Source organism: Salvelinus alpinus, chromosome 33, assembly GCF_045679555.1.
Source record: "Salvelinus alpinus chromosome 33, SLU_Salpinus.1, whole genome shotgun sequence".
Lineage (NCBI taxonomy): Eukaryota > Metazoa > Chordata > Actinopteri > Salmoniformes > Salmonidae > Salvelinus > Salvelinus alpinus.
This window is the reverse complement of record NC_092118.1, coordinates 4,841,606-4,862,496: the sequence shown is the minus strand read 5'-3', so window position 1 is coordinate 4,862,496 and position 20,891 is coordinate 4,841,606. Positions and strand designations below refer to the sequence as shown.

General features: G+C 40.6%; 1 protein-coding gene across 1 annotated transcript in view; it reads left to right on the top strand.

The window, feature by feature from the left end:
• Positions 1–64: 64 nt before the first annotated feature.
• Positions 65–20,891, top strand: part of kcnk17 (potassium channel, subfamily K, member 17) — a 43,700-nt gene continuing 22,873 nt past the window's right edge. Inside the window, exons 1-5 of the mRNA XM_071380963.1 lie at positions 65–232; positions 4,210–4,689; positions 8,261–8,524; positions 15,667–15,781; positions 16,289–16,455. Coding sequence (XP_071237064.1) covers positions 65–232; positions 4,210–4,689; positions 8,261–8,524; positions 15,667–15,781; positions 16,289–16,455 — 1,194 coding nt within the window. The remainder of the gene's footprint in view (positions 233–4,209; positions 4,690–8,260; positions 8,525–15,666; positions 15,782–16,288; positions 16,456–20,891) is intronic.

Sequence of the window (20,891 nt, the reverse complement as noted above, 5' to 3'; positions counted from 1 at the left end):
AAATTTGATTTGATATCTGTCCAGCCAAGCTTGGGTGTTCATGGTGAGGTTCCAGTTGAGTTGGATGGCACTCCTGGCTCTGGCCCACTTCATGTACCAGATGGTGGGAGCCACCATTTTCCAGATGCTGGAGAAAGAAGCAGAGGGCCACAACCACTTCCAGCTAGAGAAGCTGCACTTCTTGGCAAACTGCACCTGTTTGGATGGACTGCACATGGAGAGATTTGTGCAGGTCTCAATCAGATGAAAAAATGTATAATTGTGTTCTCCTTGACTATTTCCACTTCTTTTATTTTCTTTCGATTTCCACGTACTTTCTGTTATATTTCTATTTCTGTTTATTTTCAAGGTTAAAACATCATGGGATATATAGCCTCGATATTGTATTTTTTACTTTAGTTTATTTAGTAAATATTTTCTTAACTCTATTTTATTATAACTGCATTGCTGGTTAAGGCCTTGTAAGTAGGCATGCCTTATGCCAGGTTAATATGATACCTGAGTGAGAGTGACTAACAAAATCAATGGGGCTCCCGGAGGTCAGGGCCCATAGGCATGTGCCCGGTCGTTAATTCAGCCAAGTTTAGATCGCTTGCTAGAATACTTTAAAACTTCTTCAGGCGAAGGTCTATTTTTCTCAATTTCCGCCTGACTGACGTTCCCAAAGTAAAGTGCCTGTTGCTCAGGCCCTGAAGCCAGGATATGCATAACATTTGTACCATTGGACATAAAACACCCTGACGTTTGTAGAAATGTTAAAATAATGTAGGAGACTATAACACAATAGATATGGTAGGAGAAAATCCAAAGAAAAACCAACTGGATTTTTTTTTGTTGCTCTTCCAATGGAAATGATTTAGAAAAATGCAATTCCTATGGCTTCCACTGGGTGTCAGTAGTCTTTGTTCAAGGTTTCAGGCTTGTTTCTTCCAAAACGAGGAAGAATAATGAGTTTTGATACAGGGACACAGACTTGGAAATGCATGTATGCGCACGCGAGGAAGAGGACACGCACCTGCTAATATCGTTTTCCTATTGAACATACTTCTTTCCGTATTAAATGTTATAGTTTAATTACATTTTAGGGCATCTGAAGATTAAATAGAAACGTATTTTGACTTGTTTTAACAAAGTTTAAAGGTAGCTTTTTGGATTCCTTTTTCTGCATGTTGAATGAGTGGATTACTCAAATTGATGGCGCCAACTAAACAGACTTTTTGGGATATAAAGAAGGATTTTATCTAACAAAACGACACTACATGTTGTAGCTGGGACGCTTTGGATGACAAATCAGAGGAAGATTTTCAAAAAGTAAGTGAATATTTAATCGCTATTTGTGAATTTATGAAACCTGTGCCGGCGGATCTTTTTTTGTTGATGTGGTGCACCGTCCTCAAACACTCGAATGGCATGCTTTCGCTGTAATGCCTACTGTAAATCGGACAGTGCAGTTAGATTAACAAGAATGTAATCTTTTAACCTATATAAGACACTTGTATGTACCTAAATGTTTATGATTATTTGAATTGCGCGCCCTCCAGTTTCACCGGAAATTGTCCCGCTAGCAGGACACCTAGCCTTATTAACAATACCATTTTTTTTACTGGGGCTAATTGAGTGACTGTCAGTAAGTGACATATAAAAATATTAAAACCGCTGCAACCAAGTTTTGAAATTGCACCTTGTGTATTCTACTATTCTAACTCTCAACAGTAAGTTGACCCTCCGACTGACTCCCCCCCCCAAAAATGCTTTACATTTGATAAAATTACAGCGGTTCGGACCTCGGTGTCCTCATGTGTAGCTAATAGCCCTGGTTGCTTTAGATCCAAAGCATTAATCTGTTTCTTAGACAGGCCAGTAGCAAGTACATTCAATGGCAAATATGATTATCAGTAATTGTGGTTTAATCAATGCTTTTTAAAATGTATAAATTGTTTATAACACACAAGTAATAGGCCTACTCAGTGGTGGATTTTAGCATGTCAATCTTGGTGAGTCAAAGCCACTACACAACACTAAACAATATATTAATTGCACTATAACGGTGACAAATGGTGCCCACAAACTGTTAGGACCTACATAACCTCTCTTGGGTAGGGGGCAGTATTTTCACCTCCGGATGAAAAGCGTGCCCAAAGTAAACTGCATGTTACTCAGGCCCAGAAGCTAGGATATGCATATAATTGGTAGATTCAGATAAAAAACACTCTAAAGTTTCCAAAACTGTTAAAATAATGTCTGAGTAAAACAGAACTGATATGGCAGGCGAAAACCTGAGAATAATCCATCCAGGAAGTGGAATTATTTTCATGTGGCTGTTTTCCAACTCAATGCCTATAGAGAATCCAATGGGTTAGGAATCAGATTGCAGTTCCTATGGCTTCCACTAGATGTCAGCAGTCTTTAGACATGGTTTCAGGCTTTTATTTTGAAAAACGACGAGTAAAAAGCCATTTTGGTCAAAGGACAGAGGAAGTATGCAGACCTGATTTGGGCACGCTCCCATGGGAGCACACTGTTTGTTATTTTTCCATTCTATTGAAAACGGTATTGTCCGGTTGAAATATTATTGATTATAAAGACAATAAACATCCTGAGGATTAATTATAAACATTGTTCGACATGTTTCGACGAACTTTACTGGTACTTTTAGTATGTATTCGTCTGCCTGTTGTGACTGCCTTGGAGCCATTGGATTACTGAACAAAACGCGCCAACAAAACTGAGTTTTTGGGACATAAAGAGGGACTTTATTGAACAAAACAAACATTTACTGTGTAACTGGGAGTCTTGTGAGTGCAACCATATGAAGATCATCAAAGGTAAGTGATTAATTTTATCACTATTTCTGACTTTAGTGACTCCTCTACTTGGCTGATAAATGTTTTTATGCTTTTTTCCGCGGGGCGCTGTCCTCAGATAATCGCATGGTTTGCTTTCGCCATAAAGCGAAAGCATTTGAAATCTGACACGGCGTCTGGATTAACAAGAAGTTCATATTTAAGCCGATGTATAACACTTGTACATTTTATGAATGCTTATTATGTGTATTTCTGTATTTTGAATTTAGCGCTCTGCAATTTCACCGGATGTTGGCCAGGTGGGACGCTAGCATCCCACACACTCTAGAGAGGATAAAGCTTTCTCAACAGCAGAGCTTTCTTTTCAGCACCATGGAGTGAATCCTTACTACCGCTACACCTGGCTATCAGCGGAACCTTGTATGTCAGCGAAACAGTTCATTCAGCCTCATTTACTGCCTTATTTAAAAACATAGCTGATATGGCTGAATTGCTTAAACAAATGTGGTTTCTACTGACATTTGAGATGTAAAACTATGGCATAAGGGAACGATGAGCGGATAAGAGGCAATCCATAATTTTGATTAAGACGATAATGAGCGAGTTAAGATGGACGTAATAAATGTAACTTTGTTCAGCACTTTTGAAATGTACAATGACAGAATTCAGAATATGGGCCGTTCTTACGGTATTCTTTCTGTACACCAAGTCAGAACTGTAGGATAAATAAAGGGGGCTTATACTGTAAGCAGAAATGAGAGTTCTTACAATATTCAATGATGACATTTCTCTAGGCTACATGTGCAAAGGCTAGGCTACATGTGCACTACCAAGTCAAAACAGTAGGCTAAGTTATGAGGGGGAAAGGAACCAAATTATTAGGGTGGGGCACATGGGCTACTAACAGTTTACTACACTTAGTATTATTTTCTTAGCTACAGTATACATATCTCCCTGGCATATTACATAATTTATGCAGCAGCATACAATAAATGTTTGGACTCACCTTGTTGTGCTGTGCTCACTTGAACAGGAAGGTTAATGCAAGGGCTTACTGGGGCTGAAATATACAAATAAATAAACAAGGAAATATATATTTTTTTTTTCTGCAACTGACAATGACAGGATGATTCAGGATTTCGCTCTCAATGAGTGTAGACAGCCTGCACTCTTTGTCATGGTTTCACCTGTCACCAGAGGGCGGCAGAGACCGTCCTAGAGACATTAACGACACTCAGGTGTGTTATATTTACTCATTATGATATTTGGGAGAGTTGGAGCAAGCTCCAACTGAAGCAAGTTCCTCGTCTGGGCAGAGTATACTCACAACAACTGCCGAACTCGTGCACTGGACTGTTGCCATTTGAGTGTCAGTTCGGGTTCGCCCCCCCACCTTCCCTTGAAGGTGGACTCACGGAAGCTCGCTCCATGTTACATAGGACCATTCAAAATCCTGAGTCGCATCAACCCGGTCACCTATCGTCTCCAGCTTCCCAGGTCTATGATGGTCTGTCCATCCTTCCATGTCTCCCGTCTCAAGCTGGGAAGGACCAGTCCCTTCTCTCCCCCCACACCTGCCCCTCCTCCCCCTCGACTTGTTGATGGTTGTCCAGCCTACACTGTCCGGCGTCTGTTGGAGGATCATCAGGTCCGAGGCACCCTGCAGTACCTAGTAGACTGGGAGGGCTATGGCCCCGAGGAGCGGGCGTCGGTACCAGCCCGGGACATCCTGGATCCGGGACCTGTTCGGGACTTCAACCAACTATATGGTGGTTGCCCTGGCTCCGCAGCTGGAGCCGCTCCAAGAAGAGGGGGGGTACTGCCATGGTTCCACCTGTCACCAGAGGGCGGCAGAGACTGTCCTAGAGACATGAATGGCACTCAGGTGTGTCCTATTTACAAATTATGATTTCCCTGTTAAGAGGTGTGTTTTCTGTTGTCCTTTGCAGAAGCTTACATTGTTTACTGTGTGCGTTCATTTCCTGAGTGAGTTGTCGAGATTTAGTGTGTAAGGACAGACGCTGAGAGACAAGAAGCAAGTATAAGGAGTGAATATTTACTAAATAACCGACATGAAACAAAACAAGGACAGCGTCTGGACAGGGGAAACAAAACAACATTAATGCTGACACGGGGATGAAACTGAGGAATAGACAGATATAGGGGAGACAATCAATAAGTGATGGAGTCCAGGTGAGCCCAAATAAGCGCTGATGCACGTAACGATGGTGACAGGTGTGCTTAATGATGGGCCGCCTGGCGCCCTCGAGCACCAGAGAGGGGGAGCGGGAGCAGGCATGACATAGTGTTTGTTGTTTTTTCAAGTGTACTGTGATCCTGCGGCTACCGTTTCTCAGTAAAGTATTATGTTTATCCTTAACCACTGATTCCTCGTCTGGTCTCTTCTCTGCACCTGGGTCCAATTTTACCATGTCACACTTAGAAAAAAAGGTGCTAAGTAGAAACATACAGGGTTCTTTGGTTTGTCCCCATAGGTGAACCCTTTTTGGTGCTGTGTAGAACCCTTTGCAGAGTGTTCGATCCAGAACCATCTATGTAGGGTTTTTCAAAGAACCTCCTGTATATGGTTCAACCAAGAACCATTGTATCATCTAAAGGTTCTTCCTAGAACCATCTGAACAGTTCTACCAATAACCCTTTTATCCTTGGAGGGTTCTTCCTAGAATCCTAGAACTAATTTCTATTGGAACTCAGCCAGAGTTAGGATATCCAACAAGTGGAATTGTTAATCGCCTGCAACCTGCATTCAGAATAAATGCCAGTGTAGGAAAGATTGAATACTGAGACTACCTCAATCATCTAAACTGGAACAACCATCTCAGTAACGGTTGCAATAAATCCAATTACTAACAGATTGGATTAGTTTAGAAGACGTATCAACCAAGCAATGTTCATGCAAAAACACATATATTACAATAAAACAAACAATTCTGAGATTCGCCCTGCAACAGAGCATGCTGGGAAATATTATATATTGTTCTGGTGTAGAACACCTTCTTGACTTCCAATGAATACTTCTTGTCTTCCAAAGAATCCTCAAAGAAACCTTTCTTCAAAAAACTATTCTTAAGATGATAAATGTTCTAGGTAGAACCCTTTGCCTTACAAAGAACCCTTGATTTCCAAAAAAGGTTATTCTGATCGAAACAGTTCTTGGTAGAACCCTATTCCCCCCAAAATAACCCATTTGGAACCCTTTGTTCTAAGATTGTGCTGGTGATGCTCTGCTAATCATCAGATGGGAGGAGGAGAGGAGTTAGGGGGCACACGTAGGTAAAAGTGGGGCCCTGCCTTGATTGGGTAACTGATTAATAAAAAATGTAAATAAAATGCATAATAAATATGTGACTGGTCTAATCAATTGTGTGAGTCATATTCCCAAGAACAGAAAACATATATATATATATATACAGTATATATATTACCTTTATTTAACTAGGCAAGTCAGTTAAGAACAAATTCTTATTTTCAATGACGGCCTAGGAACAGTGGGTTAACTGCCAGTACCATTAAAAAGTTTGAACACACCTACTTATTCCAGGGTTTTTCTTTGTTCTTTCTACATTGTAGAATAATAGTGAAGACATCAAAACTATGAAATAGCACTTATGGAATCACGCAGTAACCAGAAAAGTGTTAAACAAATCAAAATATATTTTATATTTGAGATTCTTCAAATTAGCCACCCTTTGCCTTGATGTCAGCGTTGCAAACACTTGACATTCTCTCAACCAGCTTCATGAGGTAGTCACCTGGAATGCATTTCAATTAACACGTGTGCCTTGTTCAAAGTTAATTTGTTGAATTTCTTTCCTTCTTAATGAGTTTGAGTCAATCGGGTGTGTTGTGACATGGTAGGGGTGGTATACAGAAGATGGCCCTATTTAGTAAAAGACCAAGTCCTTATTATGGCAAGAACAGCTCAAATAAGCAAAGAGAAATGACAGTCCATCATTACTTTAAGACAAGAAGGTCAGTCAATCCAGAACATTTGAAAACTTTGAAAGTTTTTTCAAGTGTAGTCGCAAAAACCATCAAGCGCTATGATGAAACTGGCTCTCATGAGGACCGCCACAGGAAAGGATCACCCAGAGTTACCTCTGCTGCAGAGGGTAAGTTAATTAGAGTTACCAGCCTCACAAATTGCTGCCCAAATAAATGCTTCAGAGTTCAAGTAACAGGCACATCTCATCATCAACTGTTCAGAGGAAACTACGTGAATCAGGCCTTCATGGTTGAATTGCTGCAAAGAAACCACAACTAAAGGACACTAATAATAATAAGTAGAGACTTGCTTGGGTCAAGAAACACAAGGAATGGACATTAGACCGGTGGAAATCTGTCCTTTGGTCTGATGAGTCCAAATATGAAATTGTCTTTGTGAGATGCAGAGTAGGTGAACGGATGATCTCCGCATGTGTGGTCCCCACCGTGATGCATGAAGGAAGTGTGAATGTGTGGAGGTGCTTTGCTGGTGACACTGTCAGTGACTTATTTAGAATTCAAGACACACTTAACCAGCATGGCTACCACAGCGTTCTGCAGCTGTACGCCAACCCATCTGGTTTGCGCTTAGTGGGTCTACCATTTGTTTTTCAACAGGTCAATGACCCAACACACCTCCAGGCTGTGTAAATGATATTTGACCAAGAAGGAGAGTGATGGAGGGCTGCATTAGATGACCTGGCCTCCACAATCACCTGACCTCAACCCAATTGAGATGGTTTGGGATGGGTTGGACCGTAGAGTGAAGGAAAAGCAGCCAACAAGTGCTCAGCATATGTGGGAACTCCTTCAAGACTGTTGGAAAAGCCTTCCAGTTGAAGCTGGTTGAGAGAATGCCAAGAGTGTGCAAAGTTGTCTGTCATCAAGTCAAAGGTTGGCTACTTTGAAGAATCTCAAATATAACATTTATATTAGTTGTTTCACACTTTTTTAGGTTACTACATGATTACATATGTTTTATTTCATAGTTTTGATGTCCTCATTATTATTCTACAATGTAGAAAATAGTAAAAATAAAGAAATACCCTTGAATGAGTAGGTGTTTTTTTAAATTTTATATGTGAGCATCACACAACAGAACACTTCAACTGGAACGACACTCTCAGTATTGGTTGCACAAAAATAACTGTGTGCCAACCACGTGGAGCCAATAGGGTCATTTTTCTGGGATCCGTGTCTTGACCTTTTTACTATTGAGCCTCCTTTCCCCTAACCTGCAACACATTCCCCTGTATATCCCTACATCTCTTCTCTCTCTATTTCCCTCACTCTGCGTCTGTCTACCTGGTCAGATTTGCATGCTAAACCTTGGGAGGTTGAAACAGGAGTGAGTGCGTGCGGGTGGGGATTAATTTGCCTGCAACGCATGGAAGGGGAAGGGAGAGCCTTGATTCTCACCACTTGTCTTTTAAGTTTGTTCGCTGAGGTAGAAGAATCCTGTCAAAAGTCTGAGGCAGCCCCAAGCCCTTGGTGTCAACATGGCTTGTCTCAGTGGGTTTAGCCTGTCTCGCATCCCCTCTATCCTGATGTTGGCGGTACTGTACGTGGCCTATGTGTTGATCGGAGGACTGATCTTCTGGAAGCTGGAAGGAGGTCTGGTCCGGCAGGATATAGCCCGTTTACTTGAGGTGAAGAGATCACTACTAGACACATACCCCTGTCTGAACCAAGAGGCCCTGGATGCTATGGCTCAGGTGAGTCAGTGTGAGAGCGAGTTGGTGCTAACATGTGTCCTTTGTCCTGATCTTCTCCACATTCTGATTGTGCACAAGTTTTTAGACAGTTAAAAAACGTATTGTGATCTGATTGAGATTGAGACCATTTAAAGCATAATTATCTTGACCTCTAAAATCATTGACAGGGGGCAAAATTGATGTATGGCATCAATATGTCTTAAAATAAATAAATACATATTCATTTGAAAGAATATCTGTCAAGAAATTTGAATGCAGGAAGGGACCAGAAAATCTGGTCACAATGTGGACCAGAGTATACAACTGTTGTCTACGAAGTATGTGACAAATACAATTTTATTTGACAGAGTGGACGGATAAGAGAGACATTTTAGTACCATGTGCAAATGTGACAAAACTTGATCACATAGTAATTGGATCACCTTGATCAGATCACAAAAACCATATGTTAGCATAAGGTGTAAACACGACTTTAGAGTTAATGGCAGATGTGTTTGGGAGAATATTCAACCTCCAATTAAGATTTTTTTGATGTAGCCTTTTTCCATATTGCATTTCTTTTTAAATTATTCCTTTTGTTAATATTATTATTTATTTATTTATAGACATAAAGGGGAGACAGACATAAAGGGGAGACAGACTAGGCACATTATGAGAGGCAGATAATAAATGACTAATGAAAGCAGAGTAGAGTTGTGGCAGTGTTACCCAGTCAGCCACACTAAGACACCTTATTTACATTTCTACATACTGCCAAATGTCGACAAAACAAATTACGATAGACAAGATGGGATCTTTTTGTGTCAGTAAAATTAATGATGTGAGAAATGTCGGTGGAAATTGCAATATTGATATAAATAACCATCGTATTGAACTTGGTGTTTATTAGACTACAAATTAAGTAACTTATGATGAACTTTACAGGGTGGTGAAAGTGAAATGTGATGAGATTGATTGATGCTCCTTTCCAATAAATATCGAAGGTCTTATTCTGGTGACATGATGACCGATGCTTGGCTGCCGTTTGACAAATAAAAATAATCTTGCTATTTTGTCCATCGTAATCGCATCATATTGGCTATCCTATCCGCACTGTGTCTGCAAGCTGTTGGCTGGAAGATACTTGCTAATGCCAGAGTGGGCACACTCGCTATACATCACAACTTTTTGTCTGTGAGAAAACCATCAATAGAGTTGAAAATATTTTTATGTGCACTACGTCATCACGCACAGCCTTTTATCCGCAACAAGTCAAAATTGAATCTGAATCTCTGGTGGAAAAATGTGCATAGTGTTTTTGTGCAGATTTTAGAATATTCAATATTCACATGAGAATCTGTTGCCAATTGGATGGAAACCTAGCTACTGGGCCATTTACAAGTTAAATTGAGGATAATACTAGTCTGTCAAGAGGTGCTGACTCACTGCTGGATTGTTGACTGATGTTTAAAAGGCAAGGAGGCAATCCTTTCCCATGCAAATTGAGGTACTTTTAACAATGCACTGCTTTGCCTGAGTGTCATCCCTTGACCTACATGGTCCGTGTTAAGATTTATTTAAGTTGTTCCAAAGTTCGCCTGGGTGTTCCCAAGTAATCCATTTTGTGATGGAAGAACTCTCTCAAACTTTATAGAAGGTTACAAAATGTTCTTGAATTATCATTTTTTATTCAACTTTTGTGCATTTATGTAAAGTGGCGGGTAGTTTTAAGGGGATTGATGTTGGGCATCTGTGGACAGGTATGTCAGTCTGCAGTCCTCTGGCAGCGGGTTCAAGCAGTGGCAGATATGTGTGCAGTAGCGGTGCGTAGGTAAAATCAATAGGGAAGTCATATTACAACCTATGTGTTGTGATAATTGCATTGTTTGCTCGATAACCTGTTAGTTCATATGCCACCGTGATATACAGTGCCTTCGGAAAGTATTCAGACCCCTTGACTTTTTCCACATTTTGTTAGGTTACAGACTTAAACTAAATGATATATATTTTTTATTTCCTCATCAATCTACCCACAATACCCCATAATGACGAAGCAAAAACAGGTTCTTAGACATTTTGCTAATTTATAAAAAATAAAAAAAAAGATATTACATTTACATAAGTATTCAGACCCTTTACTCAGTACTTTGCTGAAGCACCTTTGGTAGCGATTATAGCCTACATTCTTTTTGGGTAGGACGCTACAAGCTGGCATACCTGTATTTGGGGAGTTTCTCCCGTTCGTCTCTGCAGATAGTCTCAAGCTCTTTCAGGTTGGATGGAGAGCGTTGCTGCACAGATATTTTCAGGTCTCTCCAGATGTTCGATCAGGTTTAAGTCTGGGCTCTGGCTGGGCCACTCAAGGACATTCAGAGACTTGTCCCGAAGCCTTTCCTGTGTTGTCTTGGCTGTGTGCTTAGGGTCGTTGTCCTGTTGGAAGGTGAACCTTCGCCCTAGTATGAGGTCCTGAGAGGTCTGGAGCAGGTTTTCATCAAGGATCTCTTTGTACTTTGCTCTATTCATCTTTGCATTAAACCTGATAGTCTCTCAGTCCCTGCTGATGAAAAACATCCCCACAGCATGATTCTTACACCATCATGCTTCACCGTAGGGATGGTGCTAGGTTTCCTCCAGATTTGACGCTTGGCATTCAGGCCAAAGAGTTCAATCTTGTTTTAATCAGACCAGAGAAACTTGTTTTTCATGGTCTGAGATTATTTTAGTGAGGAGTGGCTTCTGTCTGGCCACCCTACCATAAAGGCCTGATTGATGGAGTGCTGCAGAGATGGTTGTCTTTCTGGAAGGTTCTCCCATCTCCACAGAGGAACTCTAGAGCTCTGTCAGAGTGACCATCGGGTTCTTAGTCACCTCCTTGACCAAGGCCCTTCTCCCCCGATTGCTCAGTCTGACCAGGAGGCCAGCTCTAGGAAGAGTCTTGGTGGTTCCAAACTTCTTCCACTTAAGAATGATGGAGGCCACTGTGTTTTTGGGGACCTACAATGCTGCAGACATTTTTTGGTACCCTTCCCCAGATCTGTCCCTTAACACAATCCTGTCTCGGCGCTCTACGAACAATTCTTTCGACCTCATGGCTTGGTTTTTGCTCTAACATTTTTATATTTAATCTATTTTAGAATAAGGCTGTAACGTAACAAAATGTGTAAAAAGTCAAGGTCTGAATACTTCCCGAAGGCACTGTATAGGCCGAAGGTCTAGACAACAAGAAGACAACAGTCACACAGTGGCAGAATAAAAATGCTTGTTTCATCACAAAACAGGAGGGCATCATCTGTCCAGTAATATCCACAAAGCATATTGTATGTAACAAACTGTACAAACATAACCTACAGCATGGTCAAACAAGTTCATGTTTCCGAAATGTTCAGACTACTAAATAACTGTTGATTTAGAACCATGAAGAGTTACCGCAAGTCTCAAAGAAAACAGGAGCTGCTTCCACTATTCCAGCACTATTTCAACTTTAACATCATCACCTACGTTTAATCTAATACCAAAAAACAATTGCGTCCAATCAACGTAAGCTAAATATAAATGTGAGTGTTTGTGTGCGTGCAGGTAGAAAAAAACATGTTGACTCACCCTACTTGTAGAGGAACACTAATGCCATCCTCCTCTCTTTCATGTGACCAAAACGGTCTATGACTGTCATACAGTACACACTTTTAGTTTTGTTGTCCTAGGTTACCTGGTTAAAATGATGGCTCGCTAGCCTAACTTCCTTTCATGGGCAACGATGTGCCGGCTAGTTAACATTAGCCTACTACATCTAGGTACATATTGAACATCCATCCTCTCAGGCCAGGGGCACAATGTATGAATTTATGGTTGGATCAGAATCACCGTTATAATCATTGGCCAGTATGTTGAATTAAGGTAAACCACAAGTCCAAATCCCTATCTCCATCCAGGGCTAATTTAGTGAAGGGACAATTTTAGCTACCTAGCTTGCCACCAGAGGACAACAACACAACAATTTACGTTTTTCTTGTCAATGACGTTTTGCTTTTGATGTGAAGACAAATCCAAACTGGCTTCTCTTGACACTTTATTTTGATGCGTCAGGACCATTCACAGTTGATCTCACTCAGTTTAGCTCAAAGCTGATTGGCTCTTATTTTATTGCTTCTATTATCAAGGGAGGCTAAATGCTCCCTGGCTTCCCTTACTATTGAATTCAATGCTACAGGCAGCAATAATGTCATACATTCAGCTTCTTGCAAATTGAAGGAATTTTTTTTTCTTCTTGGTAACATCTATGGGTAAGCCTGGCTTTCCTTGGCCTCCATGAATATACACCACTGTATGTGTGTACGGTATATGTGGAGTAACTGTCAAATTTGTGATGCTCCCTGCGAAGACGTTTATGTAATAGGCTGTGTCAACATCTTCATTCTGACACAGCTCTGAGACATACCTCACTGCAAGGGATTTTCAGGTCTAATGTACATCATCTTCTTGACAACTGTGGTCCATTGACCTAAAAGCCCAGAATGAGCACAAGCGACCGTAAAGAGATGAAACGGTGGTTACAGTCTGTCCACCAAGTAAGCAAACTGTTATACAACCTTGACTTACAACGGGGGTTAGCGTGGCAGTCTCGAGTATGGGCCTTGAAAGTTGACCACTAGATTGCAGGGTTAGATTCTAGCTTTTCTTACCTAAGCAGGATGTGTTTGCTCTGTAAAGGGGAGACTGTTTACACTAGTTGACCTAGTGCCTTAGACTTTGGTAAGTAGACAAAATACTTTACTCCCACTTTCCCCCTACTTCCATTTGCCCCTGGAGGCATAGAACTTGAACATATCTGAAATATGTTTTTTCTTTATTTTTACTATTTTCTACAATGTGGAATAATAGTGAAGACATCACAACTATGGAATAACACATATGGTATCATCTAGTAAACAAAAAAAGGGTTAAACAAATTCAATTATATTTTATACTTGAGATTCTTGAAAGTAGCCACCATTTTCCTTGATGACAGCTTTGCACACTATTGGCATTCTCTCAACCAGCTTCATGAGGTAGTCACCTGGAATGCATTTAATTAACAGGTGTGCTTTGTTAAAAGTTAGTTGGTAAAAGACCAAATAAGTCCATATTATGGCAAGAACAGCTCAAATAAGCAAAGCGAAATGACAGTCCATCATTACTTTAAGACACTTTGAAAGTGTCTTCAAGTGCAGTCGCAAAAACCATGAAGCGCTATGATGAAACTGGTTCACATGAGGACCGCCACAGGAAAGGATCACCCAGAGTTACCTCTGCTGCAAAGGATAAGTTCATTAGAGTTACCAGCCTCAGAAATTGCAGCCCAAATAAATGCTTCAGAGTTCAAGTAACAGTATTCGTCGCCAGACCCATTGGCTCCAGGTCATCTATAAGTCTTTGCTAGGTAAAGATCCGCCTTATCTCAGCTCACTGGTCACGATAATAACACCCACCTGTAGCACACGCTCCAGCAGGTATATCTCACTGGTCATCCCTAAAGCCAACACCTCCTTTGGCCGCCTTTCCTTCCAGTTCTCTGCTGCCAATGACTGGAACGAATTGTAAATATCGCTGAAATTGGAGACTTATATCTCCCTCACTAACTTTAAACATCAGCTATCTGAGCAGCTAACCGATAGCTGCAGCTGTACACAGCCCATCCAATCTACCTACCTCATCCCCATATTGTTTTATTTACTTTTTGCTCTTTTGCACACCTGTATTTCTACTTGCACATCATCATCTGCACATCTATCACTCCAGTGTTAATTTGCTAAATTGTAATTACTTCGCTACTATGGCCTATTTATTGCCTTACCTCCTCACGCCATTTGCACACACTGTATATAGACTTGTTTTCTATTGTGTTATTGACTGTACGTTTGTTTATTCCATGTGTAATTCTGTGTTGTTGTTTGTGTCGCACTGCTTTGCTTTATCTTGGCCAGGTCGCAGTTGTAAATGAGAACTTGTTCTCAACTGGCCTACCTGGTTAAACAAAGGTGAAATAAAAAACATTAAAAAACAGACATTTCAACATCAACTGTTCACAGGAGACTGCTTGAATCAGGCCTTCATGGTCAAATTGCTGCAAAGAAACCACTACTAAAGGACAGAAATAATAAGTAGAGACTTGCTTGGGCCAAGAAACACGAGCAATGGACATTAGACCGGTGGAAATCTGTCCTTTGGTCTGATGAGTTCAAATTTGAGATTTTTGGTTCCAAACGCTGTGTCTTTGTGAAACGCAGAGTAGGTGAACGGATAATCTCCGTATGTGTGGTTCCCATTGTGAAGCATGGAGGAGGAGGTGTGATGGTGTGGGTGTGCTTTGCTGGTGACAGTCAGGGATTTATTTAGAATTCAAGGCACACTTAACCAGCATGGCTACCAACGCATTCTGCAGCAATATACGCTATCCCATCTGGTTTGTGCTTAGTGGGACTATGATTTGTTTTTCAACAGGACAATGACCCAACACACCTCAAGGCTGTGTAAGGGCTATTTGACCAAGAAGGTAAGTTATGGAGTGCTGCAGCAGATGATCTGGCCTCCACAATAGCCTGACCTCAACCCAATTGAGATGGTTTGGGATGAGTTGGACCGCAGAGTGAAGGAAAAGCAGCCAACAAGTGCTCAGCATATGTGAGAACTCTTTCAAGACTGTTGGAAAGCCTTCCAGGTGAAGCTGGTTGAGTGAATGCCAAGATTTTGCAAAGCTGTCATCAAGGCAATGGCAGGCTACTTTGAATAATCTAAAACATCAAATATACTTTTTTGGTTACTGCGTGATTCCATATGTGTTATTTCATAGTTTTGATGTCCTCACTATTATTCTACAATGTAAAAACTAGTACAAATAAAGAAAAACCCTTGAATGAGTAGGTGTGTCCAAACTTTTGACTGGTACTGTTTATATAGGCTGGGATTCAATCCGATCCTCGTTAGAATCACATTATAGCATACTTGACATTTAAAAAGTGATTTCCGATTGAGCTCTACAGAGTTTACCGAGAATGCAATCTCCACAAACGTCAGGGATGATGCCTTTAAAAGTCACGTTGTCAGCTGTCCAGTGAGCTGCACTAGGAATTAAATCCCACCCATAGTGGTTATGAAATTCTCTCGTATGTCCATATGTATTGTTCTAGGTAATTCGAGATTCTTCCAAGGTTGGGCTTAGTCTGAAAGGGAACCAGACCATGGACAGCTTCTGGAAGTTCACTAGCTCTGCTGTGTTTGCTGCCACTGTGGTCACCACTATAGGTGAGTTTTAAAGGGACAGTTCACCCAAATTAAAAATGTATCTGACATCTTAAATGGATAGTTCACCCAAATTACTAATGTACCTCATCTTAAAGGGATAGTACCCCAAATGATAAATTATTGATTTAATTTATTAGATAATTAAAAGTAGTAGGCTGCTCTAGCCGGAGACAACATCACATACATTTTAAAGGGAAAGTTCACCCAAATTACAAATCTAACTAATTTTAAAGCAGTAGTTCACCCCAGTTAGAAATGTACCTAATATTAGAAAAATAGTTGACCCCAAATTACAAATGTACCTCATCATGTAGCGTCTGCAAGTTCTTCATGCCTTGTCTTTATTTATGCCTCACATTCATCATAGCCAGGATATTCCTGTGCTATGTGCTTCTGCCTGTATTATAATTGAATATTACAATTGTTGTTCTCATTGTGTGTTCATCATAGAAACACACAGACCAAATAATTCCCAATGGTTGAGCCCATTTGTTCTCCCTGTTCTAGGCTATGGCAACATGAGCCCCAGTACAACGGCGGGTCAGATCTTCTGTGTGTTCTTCGCTCTGTTTGGGATCCCTCTGAACATGGTGGTGCTGAACAGAGTAGGCAAGTACATGCTGGCCATAGAGAGGAACGCCTGCGATTTCATCCAGGGAAAGACCAATCACAGGGTAAGTGCTCTACCTATAGACTCTGAGATGGTAACTCTTTATTTTACAGCCTCGTATTTACCAGGTTACCAGCTGTGTTGTATTCTTTGAGGTAAGTACCAGGAAGTATCAATTGTTTACGACAGTGTTACTTAGGGCTAGATTCTATCAGATGTACACTAGCCGACACCCGCAATGCTGTTGTTTCGGCGGTGTCGGAAGTGGAACTGCGTAAGAACTATGAAATCCACAAGCGGCTCCTTGTGTTAGCTTATCGCCAACATGCCATTGGATGCAACAAAACCACCTGACTTTATAATCCGACAAATTCCATCCAGTTGCATCAGAAGTTCATGCAGCCACTTTACAAGTTCAAACACTCAAATGTGTGATGTTCTATCGTCGCAACACCTCAATTAGACTGATAGGCAGTAAACATGCTTTAGCCTAAACTTTCTATCGCTGTTTGAGCTTCTAACACGGTACGGATAAAAAGTAAGGGAGTGGTTTGTGACACACAAGAGCCGCCGCTCACCTATTTGTCAGCTCATACCGCAGTTACACTTCCAACAATGCCAAAACATTCGCTATGAAGATGTCTACCAATGCTGTTTAACGCTCGAAATGATTGAATTGAGGCCTTAGTTAATACCATGTAAATATCAGGTAAGGTCAGCTTTAACCAGGCTGTATTATAAAGCATTACCCACCAGAGTTCTGGATTTAAATTGCAAAGTAAACTCAGTTTAAGTAACGTTCACAGAAATTATAAAAATGTGCATCTGGTAGCCACAGACTGAAAAGGAGTGTGTTCCCTCTACCATTTTGGGGTTACATATTGGGTATATGAGAACACAGAAAATAGTTAACTACCAAAATATGACACTAAAAGGGTAATCCAATGGGAAAGTAATTATGCTTTGAAAGTTGATAAAATGGCCCTTGAATGTTTGGGTACCTACTGGAGAGGCTCTTCTTTGTCTAGACCCATTCAGAATTGTTCACACCCTCTTAAGCTTTAGCCCCACCCATCTCTTTAAGGGTTGATCTGAGCATTCTGACCTAACAACAGAAGTCAAGCACCCAAGCTAACTGGGTAACGTTAGCTAGCTTGCTAGCTACTTCAAGACACAAATGAGAGAACAGCTCATTCTGACCAAATGTGATTTTCTGGATTTTTGTTTTAGATTCCGTCTCTCACAGTTGAAGTGTACCTATGATAAAAATTACAGACCTCTATATGATTTGTAAGTAGGAAAACCTGCAAAATCGGCAGTGTATCAAATAGTTGTTCTCCCCACTGTATATATATATATTTTTTAAACCTTGTTAAGACAACTTTATCTACACATACTGACCAGCTCAAATAGACAGAGGCGTGCTACGTGGCAGACCAATTCAAACTCATCTTTCGGGCATGTCCAGCCCACTCATTATATCAGCCAATCATGGCTAGTGGGAAGGCTGCTGGTTTATTCTGTGGCTAAACCAACTAGGCTCGTAATTTAATCAACAAAAACGGAAGGGATCTTTTGCAGCTCTGTAGAAGCCTGGGTCTGTACTTTGTCAATGGTAGGTTACGGGGGGGACTCTTTGGGGAGATTCACCTACTGCTCACCTCTTGGCCACAGTACAGTAGACTATATGATCACAGACATTGACCCGTTCTCTCTCAGCTCATTCACTGTCAAGCCACTAACACCTCTGTCTGATCACATCCAAATTACATTGTTCCTCAAAAGAACAGACATGGAAACAACCACACATTCACAGCCCAGTAAGCTGTACAACATCAGAAATTCATACAGATGTGCCCAAAACAGCACAGAAGAATACCAGAAAGCAACCTGGAACCAAAATATCCAAACACTCTTAGATAACTTTCTGGATACCACATTCACTCACAGTAAAGAAGGCATCAATCTAGCAGTAGAAAACATCAACTATATATTCAGGCAAACGGCAAAAGAAGCACAATTGAAATTGATAAAAACGAAAAAGATTACAGATGACACCTGGTTTGATGCAGATTGTAAAATTATAAGGAAAAAACTTAGAACACTATCCAACCAAAAGCACAGAGACCCAAATAATGGTGAATTACGCCTTCATTACTGTGAGACTTTAAAACTCTATAAACTTACACTCAGAACCAAAAAAGCACAGTACAACAGCAAGCAGCTGACACTAATTGAGGAGTCCATAAACACAAACAACTTCTGGCAAAATTGGAAAAAACTAAAAAAATCTAAACAAGAGGAATTAGCGATACAAAATGGTGACATATGGACAACCCATTTTAAAACACTCTACAACACTGTTCAAATTGACACAAATACAGAACAACGCCAAATTCATGAGAAGTTGAATGGATTAGAAAAAGCTATAAAGGTCAATCAAAATCCATTGGACTCCCCAATTACTGACCAGGAGCTCTATAAGAAAATTCAGGCTCTCAAATTTAAAAAAGCATGCGGACCTGATGGCATCCTAAATGAGATGCTCAAACTCACTAGTGCAAAATTTCAATTGGCTATATTAAAACTGTTTAATTTGATCCTAAGTGTAGGTTATTTCCCTAACATCTGGAATCAAGGACTCATAACCCCAATCTTTAAGAACGGAGACAAATTTGACCCTAACAATTACAGAGGCATTTGTGTGAACAGTAACCTGGGGAAAGTTTTCTGTACTATTATAAATGTAAGAGTTCTAAACTTCCTTAATAAGCACAATGTCTTGAGGAAAAGCCAAATTGGATTTATCCCAAAACATCGCACAACTGATCATATTTACACCCTACACACCCTGATAGATAAATATGTCCACCAAAATAATACCAACATATACACTTGCTTTATCGACTTCCAAAAAGTTATTGAAATTGGTATAAGGGCTAAAACATTTGACATATTTAAATCAATGTATACTAGCAATACGTGCAGCATTAAAATTGGCAAGAAAATAACAGAATTCTTTAACCAGGGGCGGGGCCTTCGTCAGGGTTGCAATCTGAGCCCTGCACTCTTCAATATTTACATCAACGAATTGGCCACTATTCTAGAAATATCCTCAGCCCCTGGTGTTAGTCTCTACAATTCGGAAGTGAAATGCCTACTCTTCACAGATGACCAATGCCTGCTGTCACCCACAGCACATGGCCTACAACAGAGCCTGGACCTGCTAGAGCAGTACTGCCAGACCTGGGCCCTGGCAGTAAACCCCAAAAATACTAAAATAATGATTTTCCAGTGAAGATCCAGATCTCAGGGAATTAGACTAAAGTTCTCAATTGGTACAAAATATATAGAGTACTGCACACAATACAATTACTTAGGTATAAAAATAAGCTCAACTGGACACCTTAATGAGGCAGTGAATGAACTGAGAGAGAAAGCATGCAGGGCATTCTACGCCATTAAAAAGCTAATTCAAATTTAAATATACCTAATACCTATTAAAATTTGTCTAAAACTAATTGAATATGTCATTGACCCAATTGCACTTTATGGCAGCGAGGTGTGGGGTCCATTTGCAAAACAAGATTTCATCAAATGGGACAAACACCCCATTGAAACCCTGCATGCAGAGTTCTGTAAGATTCTCCTACATGTCCAGAGGGAAACTACAAACAATGCATGCAGGGCAGAATTAGGCCAATATCCATTAATAATAAAAACTAAAAAAAGAGCAATTAAGTTTTGGAAACATCTAAAATAGTAACCCCGTCTCATATCATTACCAAGCCCTGCAATGCCAAGAGCTGAGCAAAGAAAAGAGTCCCCTCATCCAGCTGGTCCTGGGGCTGAGTTCACAAACCTGTTCTACTAACACACTGAAGCCTCAGGACCAGAACATCCAATCAATCAGAATAAACCAAATTACAACACAGTCAAAACAAAACGACATTGCTTATTGGGAAACATAAACACAAAGCAAATTGCAGTGCTATCTGGCCCTAAATCGACAGTACACCATGGCTAACTATTTGACCATTGTTACTGATCAAAACCTTCGAAAAACCTACAAAGTACAGGCTCAGTGAGTACAGCCTTGCCATTGAGAAGGGTAGACACAGGAAAACCTGGCTCCCTGTAGAGGAAAGGCTGTGCAACCGCTGCACAACAGCAGAACCTGAGACGGAGCTGCATTTTCTGACAAAATGTGAAAAATATAAAACAATTAGAGAGTGTCATTTCCCCAAATTTGAAACCCTTATTAAAAGGTTTCAAAGACCTCTCTGATGAGAGTAGGCTACCCGTCCTGTTGGGGGAGGACGCAGAGAGCTGTGGGTTGGCAGCGCACTTCATTGCTGCCTGTTAAGTTGAGGGACAGTGTCTGACAGACCAATCAACCTGCACATGTACTCTACTGTATGCTTATTGTTATTGTTCAATGTATGGTTATTTTGACCCTTGGTTATTGTTGTTACTGTTGTACCGTTGACAATTTTGATT